The 19,209-nt window shown below is 46.0% G+C and overlaps 1 protein-coding gene across 1 annotated transcript; it reads right to left on the bottom strand.

Annotated features, from left to right (window-relative positions):
* Nucleotides 1-8,109: 8,109 nt before the first annotated feature.
* LOC115087547 (inhibin beta B chain-like) lies at nucleotides 8,110-16,917 on the bottom strand. The gene is made up of 2 exons (XM_029594900.1): nucleotides 16,067-16,917; nucleotides 8,110-9,776 (listed from the first exon to the last, which is right to left on the bottom strand). Exons 1-2 carry the CDS (start codon nucleotides 16,473-16,475, stop codon nucleotides 9,031-9,033), a joined length of 1,155 nt encoding a protein of 384 aa, XP_029450760.1. The 5' UTR covers nucleotides 16,476-16,917; the 3' UTR covers nucleotides 8,110-9,030.
* Nucleotides 16,918-19,209: the final 2,292 nt, after the last annotated feature.

Genomic DNA, 19,209 nt, shown 5'->3' with positions numbered 1-19,209 from the left:
ACTGGGAGGGAACTGAATGAGGCCCGATCTCGTCACCGTGCGTAATCTGGCCAAATCCCCCCCTGCGCTGGCCTGGATTTTATAACATGGAGGCGCGCGTAAATTTTAAAAAAATCTCCCCTTTAGTGTTTTGGGAACTTTAAAAAAAATTTTCTATGAATTTAAGTATTGAATGTTCTATTTGTCAGCTGTTTTGAAATATTCTTTTTAAAGTATGTTTTTGCTATTATGATTGATGTTTTATATTTCTTGACTGTATTATTTGATGTTCTATGAGGAATGGTGGATTCCGTTTTCCCATTGTTGCACTACATAGAGAGTATGGCTTGTTGCAATTGTCTGTTCAGTTTTTGTCCACACGTTTCTATTTATACTTTGTGGTGTTTTTATTCTGTATTTGGTGAGAGTATGTCTGTGTTCTGTATATGTGACCAAGTTGTAGTATTCTGCTAGCATGTAGTTTCTTTGTAGAGATCTATAGAAGCCTGGCTTGTTCTGTTTTCCTAATAGGAGGTGTATAGGTGTTTTAAGGCCTAGTGTAATAATTGCAGAGTTGCTTTTCTTAGGGAGGGTTGTTATTCTTTGAGGACTGGCAGTTAGTGCTATTTTGGTATTAGAGATTCACAATATTGTAATTTGTAATTCTGATCACTCATGGCTTTCTCAGGTCTAATTTCACATGTAACACATTTTACAATAAGCTTAATATAAATAAATATAAATAATCAGTTCCAAGTGTCTCTTTTTTTTTGCAGGGTTTTCTGGCTGGCAGCACAACAGTGCATGCAAATATAATAAACGTTTTTAGTAATATTTTTACTTTGACTGTGTATGGGGAGAGCTAGGGGTAGGGATTGGGCACAAGTCTTTAAGGCTCGCCTAGAGCATCTAACATCCTTGCACCGGCCCAGATAAAGTGTGTCACACACAGACCCACACCATTCACCCGTCTCCCACGTCTCCAGGGAACAATATTGAGGAAGGGTGGGAGGCAGGTGAGATCTGCTTTTCTTGGCCGGCACCCAGTTTTTAGAACACACCAACCATTACAGTTACATTATAAAAAAAATTACCTGAAACTTAGAAAGGCCCTAAAGGCTTTTTTTTATTCTAAGGCCTTCTCTGACTTTATTTTACCACAATCATTTCTAATGACCATTGTCACCAGTTCTCCTGTTCCCAACCTGTTTCATCTGGCTTGGTTATTAATCACAAAGTATTTATTTATTGTTCTTGTATGATGAATTTATTTTGGTTTGTCCATTCTTGTTTTTTTTTTTCGTTTAATAGTTTAATTGTGCTTGGTCTATCCCATTATGTTTTTTCTTCATTTTAGCAGTTTTACTTTGTTTTAGCTGCTTTTAAGAATTTTTTTTATACTGTTTATAGATTTTATTGAGTATACTTTTAAGAACATAAGAACATAAGAAAATGCCATACTGGGTCAGACCAAGGGTCCATCAAGCCCAGCATCCTGTTTCCAACAGTGGCCAATCCAGGCCATAAGAACCTGGCAAGTACCCAAAAACTAAGTCTATTCCATGTAACCATTGCTAATGGCAGTGGCTATTCTCTAAGTGAACCTAATAGCAGGTAATGGACTTCTCCTCCAAGAACTTATCCAATCCTTTTTTAAACACAGCTATACTACCTGCACGAACCACATTCTCTGGCAACAAATTCCAGAGTTTAATTGTGCGTTGAGTAAAAAAGAACTTTCTCCGATTAGTTTTAAATGTGCCCCATGCTAACTTCATGGAGTGTCCCCTAGTCCTTCTACTATCTGAAAGAGTAAATAACCGATTCACATCTACCCGTTCTAGACCTCTCATGATTTTAAACACCTCTATCATATCCCCCCTCAGTCGTCTCTTCTCCAAGCTGAAAAGTCCTAATCTCTTTAGTCTTTCCTCATAGGGGAGTTGTTCCATTCCCCTTATCATTTTGGTAGCCCTTCTCTGTACCTTCTCCATCGCAATTATATCTTTTTGAGATGCGGCGACCAGAATTGTACACAGTATTCAAGGTGCGGTCTCACCATGGAGCGATACAGAGGCATTATGACATTTTCCGTTTTATTCATCATTCCTTTTCTAATAATTCCCAACATTCTGTTTGCTTTTTTGACTGCCGCAGCACACTGAACCGACGATTTCAATGTGTTATCCACTATGACACCTAGATCTCTTTCTTGGGTTGTAGCACCTAATATGGAACCCAACATCGTGTAATTATAGCATGGGTTATTTTTCCCTATATGCATCACCTTGCACTTTTCCACATTAAATTTCATCTGCCATTTGGATGCCCAATTTTCCAGTCTCACAAGGTCTTCCTGCAATTTATCACAATCTGCTTGTGATTTAACTACTCTGCACAATTTTGTGTCATCTGCAAATTTGATTATCTCACTCGTCGTATTTCTTTCCAGATCATTTATAAATATATTGAACAGTAAGGGTCCCAATACAGATCCCTGAGGCACTCCACTGTCCACTCCCTTCCACTGAGAAAATTGCCCATTTAATCCTACTCTCTGTTTCCTGTCTTTTAGCCAGTTTGCAATCCACGAAAGGACATCGCCACCTATCCCATGACTTTTTACTTTTCCTAGAAGCCTCTCATGAGGAACTTTGTCAAACGCCTTCTGAAAATCCAAGTATACTATATCTACCGGTTCACCTTTATCCACATGTTTATTAACTCCTTCAAAAAAGTGAAGCAGATTTGTGAGGCAAGACTTGCCCTGGGTAAAGCCATGCTGACTTTGTTCCATTAAACCATGTCTTTCTATATGTTCTGTGATTTTGATGTTTAGAACACTTTCCACTATTTTTCCTGGCACTGAAGTCAGGCTAACCGGTCTGTAGTTTCCCGGATCGCCCCTGGAGCCCTTTTTAAATATTGGGGTTACATTTGCTATCCTCCAGTCTTCAGGTACAATGGATGATTTTAATGATAAGTTACAAATTTTTACTAATAGGTCTGAAATTTCATTTTTTAGTTCCTTCAGAACTCTGGGGTGTATACCATCCGGTCCAGGTGATTTACTACTCTTCAGTTTGTCAATCAGGCCTACCACATCTTCTAGGTTCACCGTGATTTGATTCAGTCCATCTGAATCATTACCCATGAAAACCTTCTCCATTACGGGTACCTCCCCAACATCCTCTTCAGTAAACACCGAAGCAAAGAAATCATTTAATCTTTCCGCGATGGCCTTATCTTCTCTAAGTGCCCCTTTAACCCCTCGATCATCTAAAGGTCCAACTGACTCCCTCACAGGCTTTCTGCTTCGGATATATTTAAAAAAGTTTTTACTGTGAGTTTTTGCCTCTACAGCCAACTTCTTTTCAAATTCTCTCTTAGCCTGTCTTATCAATGTCTTACATTTAACTTGCCAATGTTTATGCTTTATCCTATTTTCTTCTGTTGGATCCTTCTTCCAATTTTTGAATGAAGATCTTTTGGCTAAAATAGCTTCTTTCACCTCCCCTTTTAACCATGCCGGTAATCGTTTTGCCTTCTTTCCACCTTTCTTAATGTGTGGAATACATCTGGACTGTGCTTCTAGAATGGTATTTTTTAACAATGACCACGCCTCTTGGACATTTTTTACTTTTGTAGCTGCTCCTTTCAGTTTTTTTCTAACAATTTTTCTCATTTTATCAAAGTTTCCCTTTTGAAAGTTTAGCACGAGAGCTTTGGATTTGCACACTGTTCCTTTTCCAGTCATTAAATCAAATCTGATCATATTATGATCACTATTGCCAAGCGGCCCCACCACCGTTACCTCTCTCACCAAGTCCTGTGCTCCACTGAGAATTAGATCTAAAATTGCTCCCTCTCTCGTCGGTTCCTGAACCATTTGCTCCATAAAGCTATCATTTATTCCATCCATGTACATAGCTTTGGTTTATTTATAAGAAATGTGATTAATTAAGTAATAAATTGAAATCGAATTTGGTAGGATTCCTGGGAGTGTGACACGGTTACCAGCTTCCTAGAAAAATATCATTTAGCACTTTTTTTTTGCCACTCCTTTGGGAATCCTGACCCTGCCTTCCCCCTGCATTTCTAATAGCCAAAAGGGCTAGATGCCAAGGAGGACATCTCCCTCAGACACACACTTTTGCCCTCTCGCTGATTTGACCTGCGCCAGCCCCTGAAGGGCGCCATCTTGTTCCTTACCTCAGGCAGCAGATTGCCTTGAGCTGCCCCTTAAACTGTCAGCAATGTGCCCTGCTTTGCATGTAGGCGAAATTATGCCTGCTCTATTCCACAGGGCCAGCCAGACTTCCTCGTCTTGAGAACTTTGTGATTGTGCTGAATGATGTAATGAAAACTTTGCCCCTATCATGCCTAGCAAGCATGCAGAGTTACCTGACAGGGCGTCACAGAGGTGGGGGAGGAGGGATCAGATAACACTCTCCCCTCCCCTCCTGCATCTCCAGCTTTCAAGTTGCACCAATGAACTCGCCAAGCAATATTTACCTATCAGACCTTGCCAGTTTTCTCTTGTGCTATGAAAGTGGAAGGCCCAGTTTCGCTTTTCCCACCTTTGTCTGGCTAATGAATCACATGGAATTTTAAAATCTAAACAAGTCAGCGGAAGGCGGGGGAAGAGGGTGGAGGGAGTCCTGGGAAGAGAAGCCAGATTTGGGGGGGGGGGGGGGGCCAGAGACGGTCTCTTCCTGAGAAGGTGGTGATTGAATTGAGCAACCGGAGTCTGTGCTGCAATCTGCCCTGCTTTTTCTGCAGCGTTTGGGTATGGAAGATACACGCGGGGCACAAGTGAAGAGCCAGGTGATAGTGGCTGTACCTGCCATTGAAATGGGACCTTCCTTTTTTAAGAATGCATTTTCTGCAGTTTTGCCCTTGGAATTAGAACTGAGGCATAGGGAGAGAGAAGGTGATTTGCCTCGAGTCACACACACAGATATCGTTACAGCACAGGGATTAGAACTCACAAAACTCAGGAGATCTCCTGCTACCTTGCAGGCCGATACAGTACAGTGTCGGTCCCTGTGACATAGTGAGGGCAAAGGCGATCGGTGCCATTTTGAGTACTGGCATCCGACAGCCGGAGTGCAGGAGGTCGCTCCCGGACCCCCACTGGACTTTTGGCAAGTCTTGTGGGGGTCAGGAGGGTCCCCCAAGACTTGCCAAAAGTCCCTGGGGGTCCAGCGGGGGTCCGGGAGCGATCTCCTTCACTCGGGCCGTCGGCTGCCAGTAAGCAAAATGGCGCCGATAGCCTTTGCCCTTACTATGTCACAGGGGCTACCGGTGCCATTGGTCAGCCCCTGTCACATGGTAGGAGCACAAGATGGCGCCGATGGCCATGTGACAGGGGCTGACCAATGTCACCGGTAGCCCCTGTGACATAGTAGGCCAGAGGCTATCGGCGCCATTTGATACCGGCACGGAGGGTATGACTGCAGGGGATGGCTCCCAGACCCCCCCCCTGCTAGACCACCAGGTACATGTAAAAGGTTTTGGGGGGGTTCGGGAGGGTGGGGGAAGCTAAGGGGTCAATTTTAAAGGGTCGGGGTGGGGTTTTTTTTATCTGCTCGGGCCTCACTAAAAAAAAATTAGCGATGTGAATTGGAATCGGAACAGATTCCGATTCACATCTCTACCGATCAGATTTTGTTCTCCCTCCAGCCGAACCCGATCGTTAAAACGATCGGGCACACGATTCACATCCCTAGTAAAAACTGCTTTTCTGTGCACCCTCTGACTTAATATCATAGCGATATTAATTCGGAGGTCTGGAAAGTTAAAAAAAGCTAAAAAAACCCCAAAAACCTAAATAAATTTGAAATCGACCCACGGCTCGCGGGTTGAAAACCGGACGCTCAATTTTGCCGGCGTCCGGTTTCCGAACCCGTGGCTGTCAGCGGGTTTGAGAACTAATACTGGCAAAATTGAACGTCGGCTATCAAACCCGCTGACATCCGCCGCTCCTGTCCAAAAAGAGGCGCTAGGGACGCGCTAGTGTCCCTAGCACCTCTTTTTGCCGTGGGCCCTCATTTGAATACAGAATCGCGTGCACAGGAGAGTGGCCTGTGTGCGCGCCGGGAGAGTGGGCGTTCGCCCGCTCTCCCGTGACTTTTACTGTATCGGCCCATTGGTGTGGTTGGACTCAATCCTCCATGCAAATTAAACAGAGATTTCAAACATGTGATGCTTTTTTTTTCAAGTTTGAGAATTATTTTATTAAACACTGTATAATAATAAAAAATAATAATATACAAATACAAATAATAATCTGCCTTCAGTGGCAGTGAGACAGTCATGTGCAAACATTTCAGTAATGCAAGTACTTTGGTATCCATGCGCAAGTAATAGGGATTTGTGTGTAAACCCCTTCTGCCACAACGAGCAGCTGTTTTGTATGCACTAAACTCAGTCATGTGGCTCCCAGATCCAGTACACATGGCTGATAACATGGGCTGGCAGGAAAGCAGAGAGCTCTGAATCTGGGCATCCAGGCCCCTACACACCTCATCACTTAATCTCCTCCAAAGCTCTCATCAGGCCCAGGGGCGCTGATCACACGTTACTTTGCACACAGTGCTGCAAATACCGATGGTTCTTTTTCAGTAATAAATGGGAAGGGTGGCCAGGTTTCAGCATTCTGTGCTGTAATACTGAGAAAGGGGAAAGGGGACTAGAAATTGTTTAAAAAAAAAAAAATCAAATTGTCAGTGTACAGTCCTGGGGGTGCCTTCCCTCTTGAATTCAGGTCTAGAAGTTACTTTACTTTTGGTATGGAAAAGGATTTTCAAAGCAGCGAGAGGCACTGAAGGGTGATTTGGGTACTGTGTTGTTAATTCTCTCATTCTATGCCTCATTGTAACACTTTTATGGGATTTTTTTTCTGGGGCACAGATTTTGACAGGGGCATCCATTAACGTGTGCAAGGAATATGTTTCTGTTTTGCTCCTGATTGTGACGCAAGTATCATTATTATTTTGTTTTATGTTTTACGTTTTTGCTTATTTAGGTTTTGCGGTTTGCCGTGCTGACGTCAGCATTTTTTCAATGCAGCAGACACTGAAAAGATGAATTTTTTTTTTTTTTTTTCCGGTGGTGTTGAGGTCGGTGCACTATAGCCAACAACTAGAAAACATAAATTTCAAAATTTAAATTATAATAAAAAATGAAGCACAATGAAAAAAAAAAAAGTGTTTGAGACACCTGCATCACAGGCACAAGACAGAACCAATCCCCTTTCCCCACCCATGTCAGCTGAAAGGGCCCCAGCCTTCTGTACAAGTCACTGCTAGTGTGACTGTCACGAGATAACAACCCCTACCCTCAGCCCCCAAACAGAAGCGTGAATGGCACTAATTCAAGATTATGTATCGGGGAGTCGGTCACAATGCTACTAAGATGGTAACTTTTAAACGAGTGCCTGCGTACCCATAAGTGCGCATATGTGGGCACACAGCCATATATGCATGAATCTTATATCATCCGTGCATGTGCACGCATATTAAATAAAATATGCCTAGCGCACATATGTGTGCTCCTAATTTTAAGCACTTACACAAGCAAGTGTTCTTTCGCCCATTTTTGGTTGGAATTGTCGACTTTTACACGTGCAAGTGAGCTCATTTTATAACGAGCATGCGTGAAGGAATTGACCAGTTTTTCCAGGTAGTCCACCAGTTTTCCCGGTCTATCTCTCAGCCATCAAGACCAACCTGGTTCTTTAGCCTGCACTCCTCTCCCCCTCCCCCAGTTTACCCTGACCACCCCCCCCCCCCCCATGCAGTCCGTACTTGGCTATAAATAGTTTTATTCAGACTTTACTTAGAACTAAATATGTGCAGGTAACAGCCTTACGTGCACTGTGTTTGCAGGATATAAAACTGTAACTTACAGGCATATATGCTGGCCCCGCCCTGGAACACCGCTGACCTGCCCCAAATCCGCCCCTTTTTTACGTGATCAAAGATATCCACGCATTGGTACTTGGGTGTATATGTGCAAGGTTTATAAAATAGCCCCAGCGTGAATAAGTGCTACTTGTGCGCGCATCTGCCATTTTATGCACTCACATCTCTTTGAAAATTCACCTTTAATAGTGTACCTCTATTTCCCACCACCCTCCTCTTCCACATGGTTTAGCAGTTGTTGCTATTGAGTTAATTGGCACCCAGGGGGGTACATGAGCAGTTATGCACAGGAGTCTGATAATGATGTAATGTGTGCCTCTGTGCTCCATGATGTTTCAGCTCCTCTCGATGGATGCATTTTAACTTCCAATCAACGTCCCATGCTTTTTTTTTTTAATCCCTGATCCTTAATACTTATCTCTACTTTCACTCTGTGATATACTCGTCTAGGAAAGCGACAAGAGCCATGGATTTCCCTCTCTCTGTTCACAAGATAGCCCAAGTAGCTTCCTCCACAATTAATGGCCGCAGCCATTGTGTGACAGGAGGTACTCAAGGAGTGGTATAGCCCAGGTATCTCATCTAGACATTTCTCACCTGATCATCTGGTTTGACTTGATATGACCAATCATGTAGCATCATTAAGCATATTAACATGCCTCAACCAACCATATGATATGACCAAGCATATAATGGTCGGCTTCTTTATATGAGATAGTCAACAATACGGCATGAGCAAGCAAGTTATGACTAAACAAAACATTCTCCCAGCATCCTATTCCCCACAAGACATTAGTCCTGACCAAGTTATCAAATTGAATCCTCTTGCAGACCAACCCAAAGCAATGGCTTCAGAGCTACTCGGTTAGGCAGTCTTATCACCTTATGAGTAGAATTTCACAAATAATACATAAAACATTTTCATTAACAGTATATGAAGAACTTCAAGTTCTTAAGCTTCTCAATGGCTGTTTGCTTTAGATTTTTCTTCCCTTTGGGTGGGAGCAAAGTTGGAGGAATCTGTTTTGTTAGTCTTTTGTCCTCCCTTGCCATCCTGGATTCCAGTGGTGAGAAAGAGAAGCCAGCTTCCCTCCAGGAATTGCTGAGCCAAAGATGAATGGCTTCAGCTACAGCCACAGGCCTCCACAATCATCTCCGGGATGTCGGTCTTCACGATATTGCTGTCCCTGTCAAAGTAGAGTAGGGAGAGAGACCTGCGCTTGGTGGGCACGCAGCAGGAGCTGACTGTCGTGTGGATATTGTTGGCTTTGATGAGGTTGAAGACCGCAGTGTGGAAAGCTGCAGCCATGCCAGGGGCACCGGCAATGTGCATGGGGCATGTACCCATGCAGTAGTTTATCTGGTAACCCTCTGGCTTTATAATCCAGTCATTCCAGCCAAGATCTCTAAAGTCTACGTAGTAGTCTTTCCGGCAGCACAGTTTGGCATTCTGGTCACAATTGAGGCTCCGCTTGGTCACATGATGACTATGGTCTCTGACCTTGGCTTGGGCAACTAGAAAGGGCTGGTGGGAGTCACTGGCATTGCCTATAGCCAGGGCAGCCTGGCAACCCTTGCAGTCCAGTTCCAACTTCAAACTCTTCTCAGCTCTGTTGAAGAAGCTTTGGAGTGTTGGCATCAAGGAGAAGGTCTGCCAGCCACTCCATTTCACCTCAAACTCTTTCTCGCTGATGAATGTTCGCTTGGAACTACCTTCCTGGACCAAAAATAGGCTGAGTGTAAGGTTTGTCTCATTGGGCTTGTGGGATTCCAAATAGAGCCACAGGTGGGCTTGGAGAATGTGTACATTCTGCCCCTTTTCTCTGGTAAACTGGAAGTTCAGTCTGGCCTTTCTGTCATTTGAATACTCTGCAAAGAGGAAAAATAGGGTATAAAAATAATGCAAGCCTCTGGAAGGCCAGGAGTTATAGCACTTAAGAGGACTGTAAGCAAACATGCAGGAATAGTCTTTATATTGTAAAGTACATGACATAAAAAAAAAATTGCCCATGTAAGTAAAACATATTAATGAAATCAGTTCCCTAATACAAAGTACATGTTAGTGTATCAGCAATCTAATTGCAGTGTACGTGCAGTGTCGCTGAGTAGTGAGCAGTGATTCTGGAGAGTAATTGAGCTGTACTTATATTGTAGTTTGGTTGTGGACAATTATCTGCAGTGTAATGACAAGATAGATTGAATATTTAGAACATTTTCCTTATTAAAAACATTGTGCTGACTTCCTTAGACAGAGCACTGCAGACACGGAGGGGTTCAGCCAGCTGCACTCTGGAAACTTAAGCCTAATGCCAACAACATTCAGTTACTGCTCAAAGACCTGCCTGTTTTCTTCTTTATTTCCTTCCTTCCCTAACTAATTTTTTTTTTTTCATTTCTCTCTTTGATGCCTGTTCCCATTCCCCTCTGGGTGGGTTCTCTGCCTCGCTCCATGAACCTGGAGATGGACAAGATGGCCAGCCAAGAAGGGCATGTAAGTTAATGCAAAGTCCTACTGCACTGTCCACCCCAACTTTTAATGACAAAAAAAAACAAAACAAAACTGGCCAGTTCCCTGGGAGAGTCCTGGCTAGAAAAGAATATATTAACAAAAAACAAAAAAAACCCACACCAGTGTAACAATGTGACATTAATGTTTGCAAAGGCTGCTGGCGTTAGTAAGGTTTGTTTCAAAACTTTAATAAAAAGAGTTACATAACAAAAAAAAAAAAAACCTCAAAAAACCTGACTGCCTGAAAACTGTACCAACAAGCAGAGAGTGGACTGCGTCTTATGAAATAGAAGATTAGTCTATGACTAGGTAAGGGTGGTTTTCATCAAGTTTTCTTTCATCTTGGCAGCAAAGTGCCAGTGCCACCTATAGGCTGATCTCTGCTAAGGCAGTGCCACCAAAGGGACGGGATCCATTCCCTACTAGGAGCGGTGGCCTGACGTGCTTACCGGGCTCTCTCAGCGGAGCAGAGTGGGTCACCTTATTTTAGATACATTCTCTAGACAATTCTATAGCGTTTCATAGAATGTGCACATAGAAAATATGTGTGCACAGGTTGAAGCTCAGGATCAGAATTGGAATGCCCGGCTCTTTTTTTTTTTACTGATCCAAACATGAATGAAAGATTATACTTTTACTTACAATAGATTTTTTTTTTTTTTTTTTTTGGGTAACTTTTTTGGGCCCAGGAAGTTTCCTTCTTTTGGGCTTCAGTTCAATTGGAAGTGACTTCCTTTGGGCTATTAAAAAACCACTTAAGCTTTCATTCTCAACCAGCCGGAAAACCTGTCCCTATTTTATATCCCTTTCCCAACGTACTTAACCTCATCCCTGCAGGGACAATCCTTCCTTGGAGGCCCCTGCAGCGGCGCTCCCTTAGGAGCCTTGCCATCATGAGGCCTAAGGCTGGCCATTAGGTGTGCTGCTGGGGGAATTCTGCTCCAAAAAACCCCGCAAAATTCTGAAAACTTTATATTGGTCAAAACAACACAATTTACAGGACAGTTTTAAAGTAATTACAGTTTAAGTTAATACTGAAAAAAGTTATAACTTAAAGATGCAGAATTTTACATATTTTGAACAGAATTTCCCTAGAAATTCACTGTAAGAGTGTCCCTTCCACTCACGCTCTCAACTCCACTGGCCACTTTGCCCTCTCAGGCCCCCAACTCCTCCACTTGTCAGTATCTCTCCCCTCCACCTCTAGGTTCAACCCCTTCCACTGTATCACCACTCCCAGGGTTTGACCCCGTTCTCAGTACTGCCCCCTCACACAGGCTCCCTCTGTCATACACATGCTCCCTCTCTCTAGTGCACATACTCACACCCTCATACAGGCTCCCTCACTTTCTCGCACACACACATCCCCTCATACAGGGTCCCCTCTCTCTTGCATACACACCCACACAAGCTCCCTTTTTTTCTCATGCATACATCCTCACACAGGCTACCTATGTCTCCCTCTCATGCTCCCCTTCACACAGGCTCTGTCTCACACATACACAATCCCTTCACACAGGCCAGCACCCTCACATACACATGATCCCTTTTTCATACACACCAGCTCCCAATCTCTCACACACATACACACTCCTTCACAATCTCCTCACATAGGCTCCCTCTCTCTGGCACCCACACTTAGGCACCCCCCCTGCTCTCTCTCACACCCCCTGGTCTCTCTCACACCCCCCTGGTAACCCTCCCTAGTCTCTCTCACACCCCCCTGCTCTCTCACCCCCACCTCACTCTCTCAACCCCTCCCCCTGCTCTCTCTCTCACATCCCCCCCCTCCTCTCTCACACCCCCTCCCCTCTCTCATACCCACACACTTCTCCTCTACACACATTCACTCTCACCAGGGCCTTTTTGCCGCGAGCAGAGCATGTCCTGCAGCACGCTGGGGCCTTCATCTTTGCCGCATCTTTGCCGTGAACTGCGCACACGCCGTTCGTGGCATGCTGGGGTCTCTTCTGCTATTTCCTGTGCAGAATTTGCAATTCTGTGCAAATTCTGCATTCCTCAGTAGCACAGAATTCCCCCATAACTATAGGTGTCACTGTTGTACAATAACCGTGTCCATGACTCCCTTGTCCCAAGGGCTGTGACTAATGACTACTGCCTCTGCCACATCCAGGGGCAGATCATAGGCACCTGCCTAGGGATGTGTAGTGCCTGGGGGGGGGTGCCATGTGCCCTTAAAGGGATGGGTTGAAGTTGATAGAGAATTGCCCACAAGACGGAAAAGACAGCAGCCACTGATTGTAGCACATCTCTGGAGAGAATTCCGCTTCTCACGCTGACCTTCCTCTATCCCCTGCTTCTGCAGCTAGGGGTGTGCCAGATGGAAATCCAGCCCTGGCTTGCATAATAACTGAACTCAGATCCTCTGCGTGGCAACCACCAGAGCAATTTTTGTACTTTTTAAAGTAATTGACTTATTCATTTCTTATGAAAGAGGCACAAATGGACAGTGGCTAAAGTTAAAGCCTCAACAATGGCGCTACGGTTCACAAGCTTCAAACTTGTGCTAATTCAATTCTTTTGTGTATATAGAAAGCCTACAGAATAATATAGTGAAGTTCATAAAACTCAACAGACAGTCTGTACAGATACCGCAAAGACTCTGCATATATCTTTATATCTATCAATGAGTCATCTGTCCAATATTTATACACTCTGGGGCGGATTTTCAGCGCCCTGCTCGCCGGTAAGCCTATTTTACATAGGCCTACCGGCGCGCGCAAACCCCGGGACTCGCGTACGTCCCGGGGTTTTCGGAGGGGGGCGTGTCGGGGGCGTGTCGGGGAGCGGGCCCGGTCGACGCGGCGTTTCGGGGGCGTGTCGGCCGCGTTTTGGGGGCGGGTACGGGGCGTGGCTATGGCCCGGGGGCGTGGCCGCGCCCTCCGTACCCGCCCCCAGGTCGCGGCCCGGCGCGCAGCAGGCCCGCTGGCGCGCGGGGATTTACGTCTCCCTCCGGGAGGCGTAAATCCCCCGACAACGGTAAGGGGGGGGTGTAGACAGGGCCGGGTGGGTGGGTTAGGTAGGGGAAGGGAGGGTAAGGTGAGGGGAGGGCAAAGGAAAGTTCCCTCCGAGGCCGCTCCGATTTCGGAGCGGCCTTGGAGGGAACGGGGGGAGGCAGCGCGGCTCGGCGCGCGCAGGCTATACAAAATCGATAGCCTTGCGCGCGCTGATCCAGGATTTTAGTGGATACGCGCGGCTCCGCGCGTATCTACTAAAATCCAGCGTACTTTTGCTTGAGTCTGATGCGCAAGCAAAAGTAGGCTGTTCGCGCGCCTCTTAAAATCTACCCCTCTCTGTACAGACTTTTGAGCTCCATGAACTCCATTATACAATAATGGCGTTCATGGATATATAGCTAGATAGATATCTACACATAGACTGAGAAATAGGTACACACAGATGATAAATATTAGAATGCACAGAATGGTTACTCATTCAGTAAAAGTTTTTGTTTTACTGCTCATGACTAGAGGGGTTTCTAGCGTTCATGAGTGATGAAGCCATACATTAGTTATGGAAGATCCATTCCCTCCTTCACTAATCACCTGTAAAAATACATCCTGCTGCACTCAAAAGGCCATTTGGCCATATCTGGTATTATATGCTGCATGCAAGTGTTTTGACCGGGGATCTTTTTAGGGGGACCTGTTTTGACTGTAACCATCAGAATGCATCTATAATGTCAGGAATCACCACAATAAGCAGCTCTGTGACCTCAGTCACACCTGATTAGCCAGAGATGGTCTATTGCGTTATGCCTTTTCCAACTTTAGAACAACACGAAAAGTCCATAAATCAAATAAAGGAATATCTGTATTTCTTCCTGAAAGCCTATTGAATGGTGGCTCCAATATAGAATTTCAGGACTGGTTACTACTGTTTTCTTCATTTGATGATGCACGTCCTATTTCAAGTACTGTGGTGACCGGCAGGGGACACTCCAGCCTTGTGCTTGAAGCAGGGCACATGTGGACTGAACAGCATTCAGAATAGCGGACAGCACTATTTGATAGCACTATAAACTTGTAGGGTTGCATTTTGGTCCCACTCACATTCAACCACAGCTAGGATGAAATGATGCTTTAATGCCATCAGCAGGGGCAACCTTTAGAGGGGGCGAGGAGGGCAATGCCCCCCCCCCCCCTCAGTCCATGGCCCCGTGCTTGCTGCTTGAGGTGCATGTGGCAGCCTAGGGGGGTGCACGTACGGCAGCAAGCAGTTTGAGCTCGGGTGCAGTCAACATTTCCCTCCCCCTCCCCACTATTCAGCAGCTCACAGTCTCGCTGGAACCCCCTTTCCAGTCAGCAGCTTATACTCTGCCCCCGGCCCCACACCTCACCTGGAGTTCGTCCTGACCATCAGAAATAGAGAGACTAAATCTAAAGAAAGTCTAAAATGCATGTGTGTGTGTCCCCCCTCCAAACACCGGGGGGAGGACAGGAGGTTTGCTTCGACTGCTGCTTTCAGTCACTGAAGAGGGAAGGTGTGCCTTTTACACAGGGGACAGGGCAGCAGAGGGACAGGGCACAGGTCTTCAGATACTTACTGGGTTCCAAGCAGACACCCTGGCATCACTGCGGCGCTGTGTAGTGGACAAATGAGTGCGGGTGTGGGGAATATTTGGTAAGTAGTTACCTCCATGGCCAAGCAAATTCTTGCGATAATTCCACCCACAGAGCAACAGTGGATAATGCATAGATCGACAAAGACGTGATCTGCAATCCTCTTACTGATATATTATCTGGCTTTCTCACATTCCACGGGCCAACATCACATCTGCTCAGTTTTTAGTTCCGTAAAAGCTCAGGTCAGTGCTCCCAGTCCACCCCATTTATGCTGGTGAGATGAAAATGGAACAGCAAGAAAAAGCAGAGGAGTGTTTTTCTGTGGAAAGGCACCTTCTATTGATTGTGACTTTCCCAAAACCTCACTGAATTCCCCCATCCCTGACTGCTGCGCTAGAACCAGAAGGGATGGAAGGTCTGACCATCTTCACTTGCCCTCTTATTGACAGGAAGATCAGTCAGAAAAGCTGAAAATGATTTGGCAGAGAGCAAATCTCCCGCGCTTGCCCAGACTTGCCTCACTATCCCAGTCCTCCTCACTCCCCTGCATCTCACCAGCATGCAGTCCTGGTCTTGGTACCCATCTGAAGGTGCACGGTAGCCCCTTTCAGGACTCCATGCTCGGTACACATGGCGCTACGAGCTTTACTTGGGCAATGCCCATACTGCGTGGAAAGTAAAACAACAATAAGGACAAGAGGCAGAGCAAGGAAGATAGAAAGATACCAATTATTCCTCATATTCTATAAAAAGTGTTCTGCTGATGCCTCTGTCTGCAGAGAAAAAAAAAAGGTTACACTTTTGGGATGGGAGAAGCACAGATGGTCCCTAAGCCAAAACAGAAGTGAAGGAAAGCCTGTGATCAACTCGGGTCTATGGCATGCAGCAGAAATTATATTGGACAGACTAGATGGGCTCTGGGGTCTTTATCAGCTATCATATTCCAGGTTTGGGCCCAGAAAGAGACGCTTTTCTTCCCAAGAGAGCATCATATCAGCTACTTTTGCTGCTCCCAGTTCCTATTGCAATTCCGTGAAAAAAATAAGAGCTAGACAGACACCAACCTGATTCAGCAAAGCTGATGATTTTGAAACTCTGCTGCTCCAGTTCGGGGCTCTCCGGCTGGCTGTCCCAGTTGAAGGCTGCTCTCAGCCCGTCCAGCCTGGCTTTCCCCAGGTGCAGCCTGCGCAGGGCATTAGCCACGGCCAGCCTGGGGACGGCGTGGGTGACGTTTGGCCTCTCCTTCAGGTGCAGCTTCTGCAGGATCTGCTGCTTCGCCAGCTCTAGCATGATCTGCCGCTCGGCGCCAGGCTGCAGGAGGGCAGCGGGCACCCCGCAGGACGGGCATCCGGCGCTTCTTTCCTCCGCCAGGGTTGAAGCGGCCCAGGCTGCGGACAGGGCGATCAGGTAAAACCACACCCACTCGTGCCAGCACGGGGCCGCCACTGCCTGAGGATGCAGCGTGGAAGCCATCCGGAGTGATGGGAATTGAGGGAGAGAAAGTTTACAGTAAAAAAAAAAAAAAGGGTGGAAAAAAAGTTACAGGGAGAAGAAAGACAAGAGTAGCACAAGAAGGGAGAATGCTCCTGTTCTACAGTGGTCCCTCCACGGATTTGTCTGTCTCCTGGTGTCAGAGATCCTGCATCCTCCCCTTAAGTAGGGGCTGCCCTGCATTAACTGACATGTGTCAAGCCTGTGGACTTAAGCACGGAGAATTCCACTAAGTATCCACCATCAGCTGCCAGTCTTGCGTTGGGGGGGTGGGGGTGCTCCTGGCCTTTTGCAACAAGAGAGAGAGAGGGCAAGTGCAGTAAAACTGGGAGGCTAGGGACAGCAGCGGCTGCCACCGGTCAAGTTTAAGGTCAGCTCTGTCTCTCCTGTCTTATACTGGAGTCCCCTGCACACTCAAGTGCTCTGCAGGTCCCTCTTCAGGTCTGTGCTTTCCCTCCTCCCCTCCTTGCACACCTATCAGTCCGCCCCTACCAAGCCTGGATTGGCCGTGCCCGTTTTCCTTTGACTGATACCTGCACCTAAAAGATAGCAAAGCTCCAAACTCCAAATCCAGAGAGAGAGAGAGACAGAGAGACAGACAGACAGAGATGTGAGGAATGAAAATTCCCAGGTCCCTGGCAGGGTGAGACGGGGACGGGAGATGGGGGCTGGGGGAATAAAAATAAAAGTTTAAAACCTAGGGCCCAAGAGAATGATGCAGTTATGTGAGGGAAGATTTCAGAAAGGTAGGAACTGGCTAGCCTAATGGCTCGGTGGGAAGTGCTATGCACTACCATGTGGAGGGGCCCTGGTGTGATCTCCAGGGCTAGAGATGCCATAAAGGTAACATTCACAGCCCTGCCCCCAAACACCCAGGGAGGATGATGCCTAGGGGCCAGATTTAGTGCCTATGTTTCGGGCCGATACAGTAAACCGCGCGGGAGAGCCGGCAAGTGCCCGCACACCCAGGCCACTCTCCTGGGCGCGTGATTCACTAAACACAGGTATGCAAATTAGGGCCTGCGGTAAAAAGGAGGCGCTAGGGACACTAGCGCGTCCCTAACACCTCCTTATTGATAGAAGCGGCGGCTGTCAGCGGGTTTGACAGCCGATGCTTAATTTTACTGGTGTCGGTGGTCGAACCCGCTGATAGCCACGGGTTCGGAAAACGGACACCGGCAAAATTGAGCGTCCGCTTCCCACCCGCGGGCCGCGGGCAGATTTTTTTTTTAAAGATTTTTTTATTTTTTTTTATTTTTCGGGCCTCCGACTTAATATCACTATGATATTAAGTTGGAGGGTGTACAGAAAAGCAGTTTTTACTGCTTTTCTGTACACTTTCCCGGTGCTGGCAGGCTTTAATTTCTGAAAGTAAAATGTGCGGCTTGGCTGCACATTTTACTTTCTGTATCGCACAGGACTAACTAATAGGCTCATCAATATGCATTTGCATGTTGCGGGCGCTATTAGTTTTGGGGGGGTTGGTTGTGCGTTTTCCAAGCGCTATTACCCCTTACTGTATAAGGGGTAAAAATCGCGCGTCGAAAATCTGTGTCCAAATGGGGGCTAACGGTGCGCGCGGCCTGAGTGCACTTTACTGTATCGGCCCTTTTAAGGTACTGAAGGAGCAGTTTACCAAACACTATCAATGCAATGAGCAAAGGGGGCTAATGTACTAAGCTACAAATGGCTTCATAAGCAACATTTTGCCCATTAAAATGGTAAATAGCACTTATAATTGCGTTAGCAAAATTTTGCATGCGCTATTTGTCATTTTAACATGCATAGTTTGATAGTTGCAAATCCATTTGCAAAATATATGCTCGTTTATTAATAAGCTGAAAAATCATGCAAATCATGCAAATCAACTAATAAGCTGAAAAATCATGTAAATCAACTCATTAATTTCATAAAAGCATTTTTTTTTTTTTTTGCAAAATGTAACTTCAAGGAGGTGTAGTTGCATTTTTTTTGTGTGTGCAAACTTTCTTTCTAAGGAAAAATGCTGCGCTTTGAATTTACATGTTTATTATTTAATGAGCCAGCGTCACGAGAAAACCTGCTCATTTTAGCAAAAGTCTTCGCTATTTAGTACACCGGCTCCTAAGTATGGGGCACACTTTATAACCCGCAGTTGGACACGGGTTAAATAGGCGCTAATCCACCCCTAATGCAATAGGGGGATTAGCGCCTATTTAACGCGCGTCCGTGCGGAGTGAATGCAATAGCGCTCATCGCATACAAATGCATGTGAATGAGGCTAATACTCATTCACTCCACATTAAAAAAAAAAGTGTGCGTCTCAGATGCACATTTATCTCTCGGTTACAAAAACCGACACCGGTAAACTCGGCGTCGGTTTTCATAACCGGCCATCTGCCGAGTTTATCGGCATCCGTTTTCATTACTAGCAGGCGGCCGGTTATGAAAACCGACGCCGGGTTTACCGGTGTCGGTTTTTGTAACCGGCAGCCGTCGCGGGTTCGTGTTAGCAAGGAGGTGCTAGGGGGCGCGCAAGCGACCCTAGCACCTCCTTGCTAGCACGACGCCCAAATTTGCATATAGCATGGCACCCCCACTTGCGGGCGCCATGCACACATTAAAAAAGCTGGCGCTGACTTTTCAGTGCCTGCTTTCAGCGCTTTTTTTTTTTTTTTTGCATCGGCCCCTATGTTAGGAAACTCCAGGTAGTTGTGAACGAAGGCTCTTGGCATCA

This window comes from Rhinatrema bivittatum, chromosome 3 (assembly GCF_901001135.1).
Source record: "Rhinatrema bivittatum chromosome 3, aRhiBiv1.1, whole genome shotgun sequence".
NCBI lineage: Eukaryota > Metazoa > Chordata > Amphibia > Gymnophiona > Rhinatrematidae > Rhinatrema > Rhinatrema bivittatum.
The sequence above is the reverse complement of the archived record's forward strand: the minus strand, read 5'-3'. Positions and strand labels throughout refer to the sequence as shown.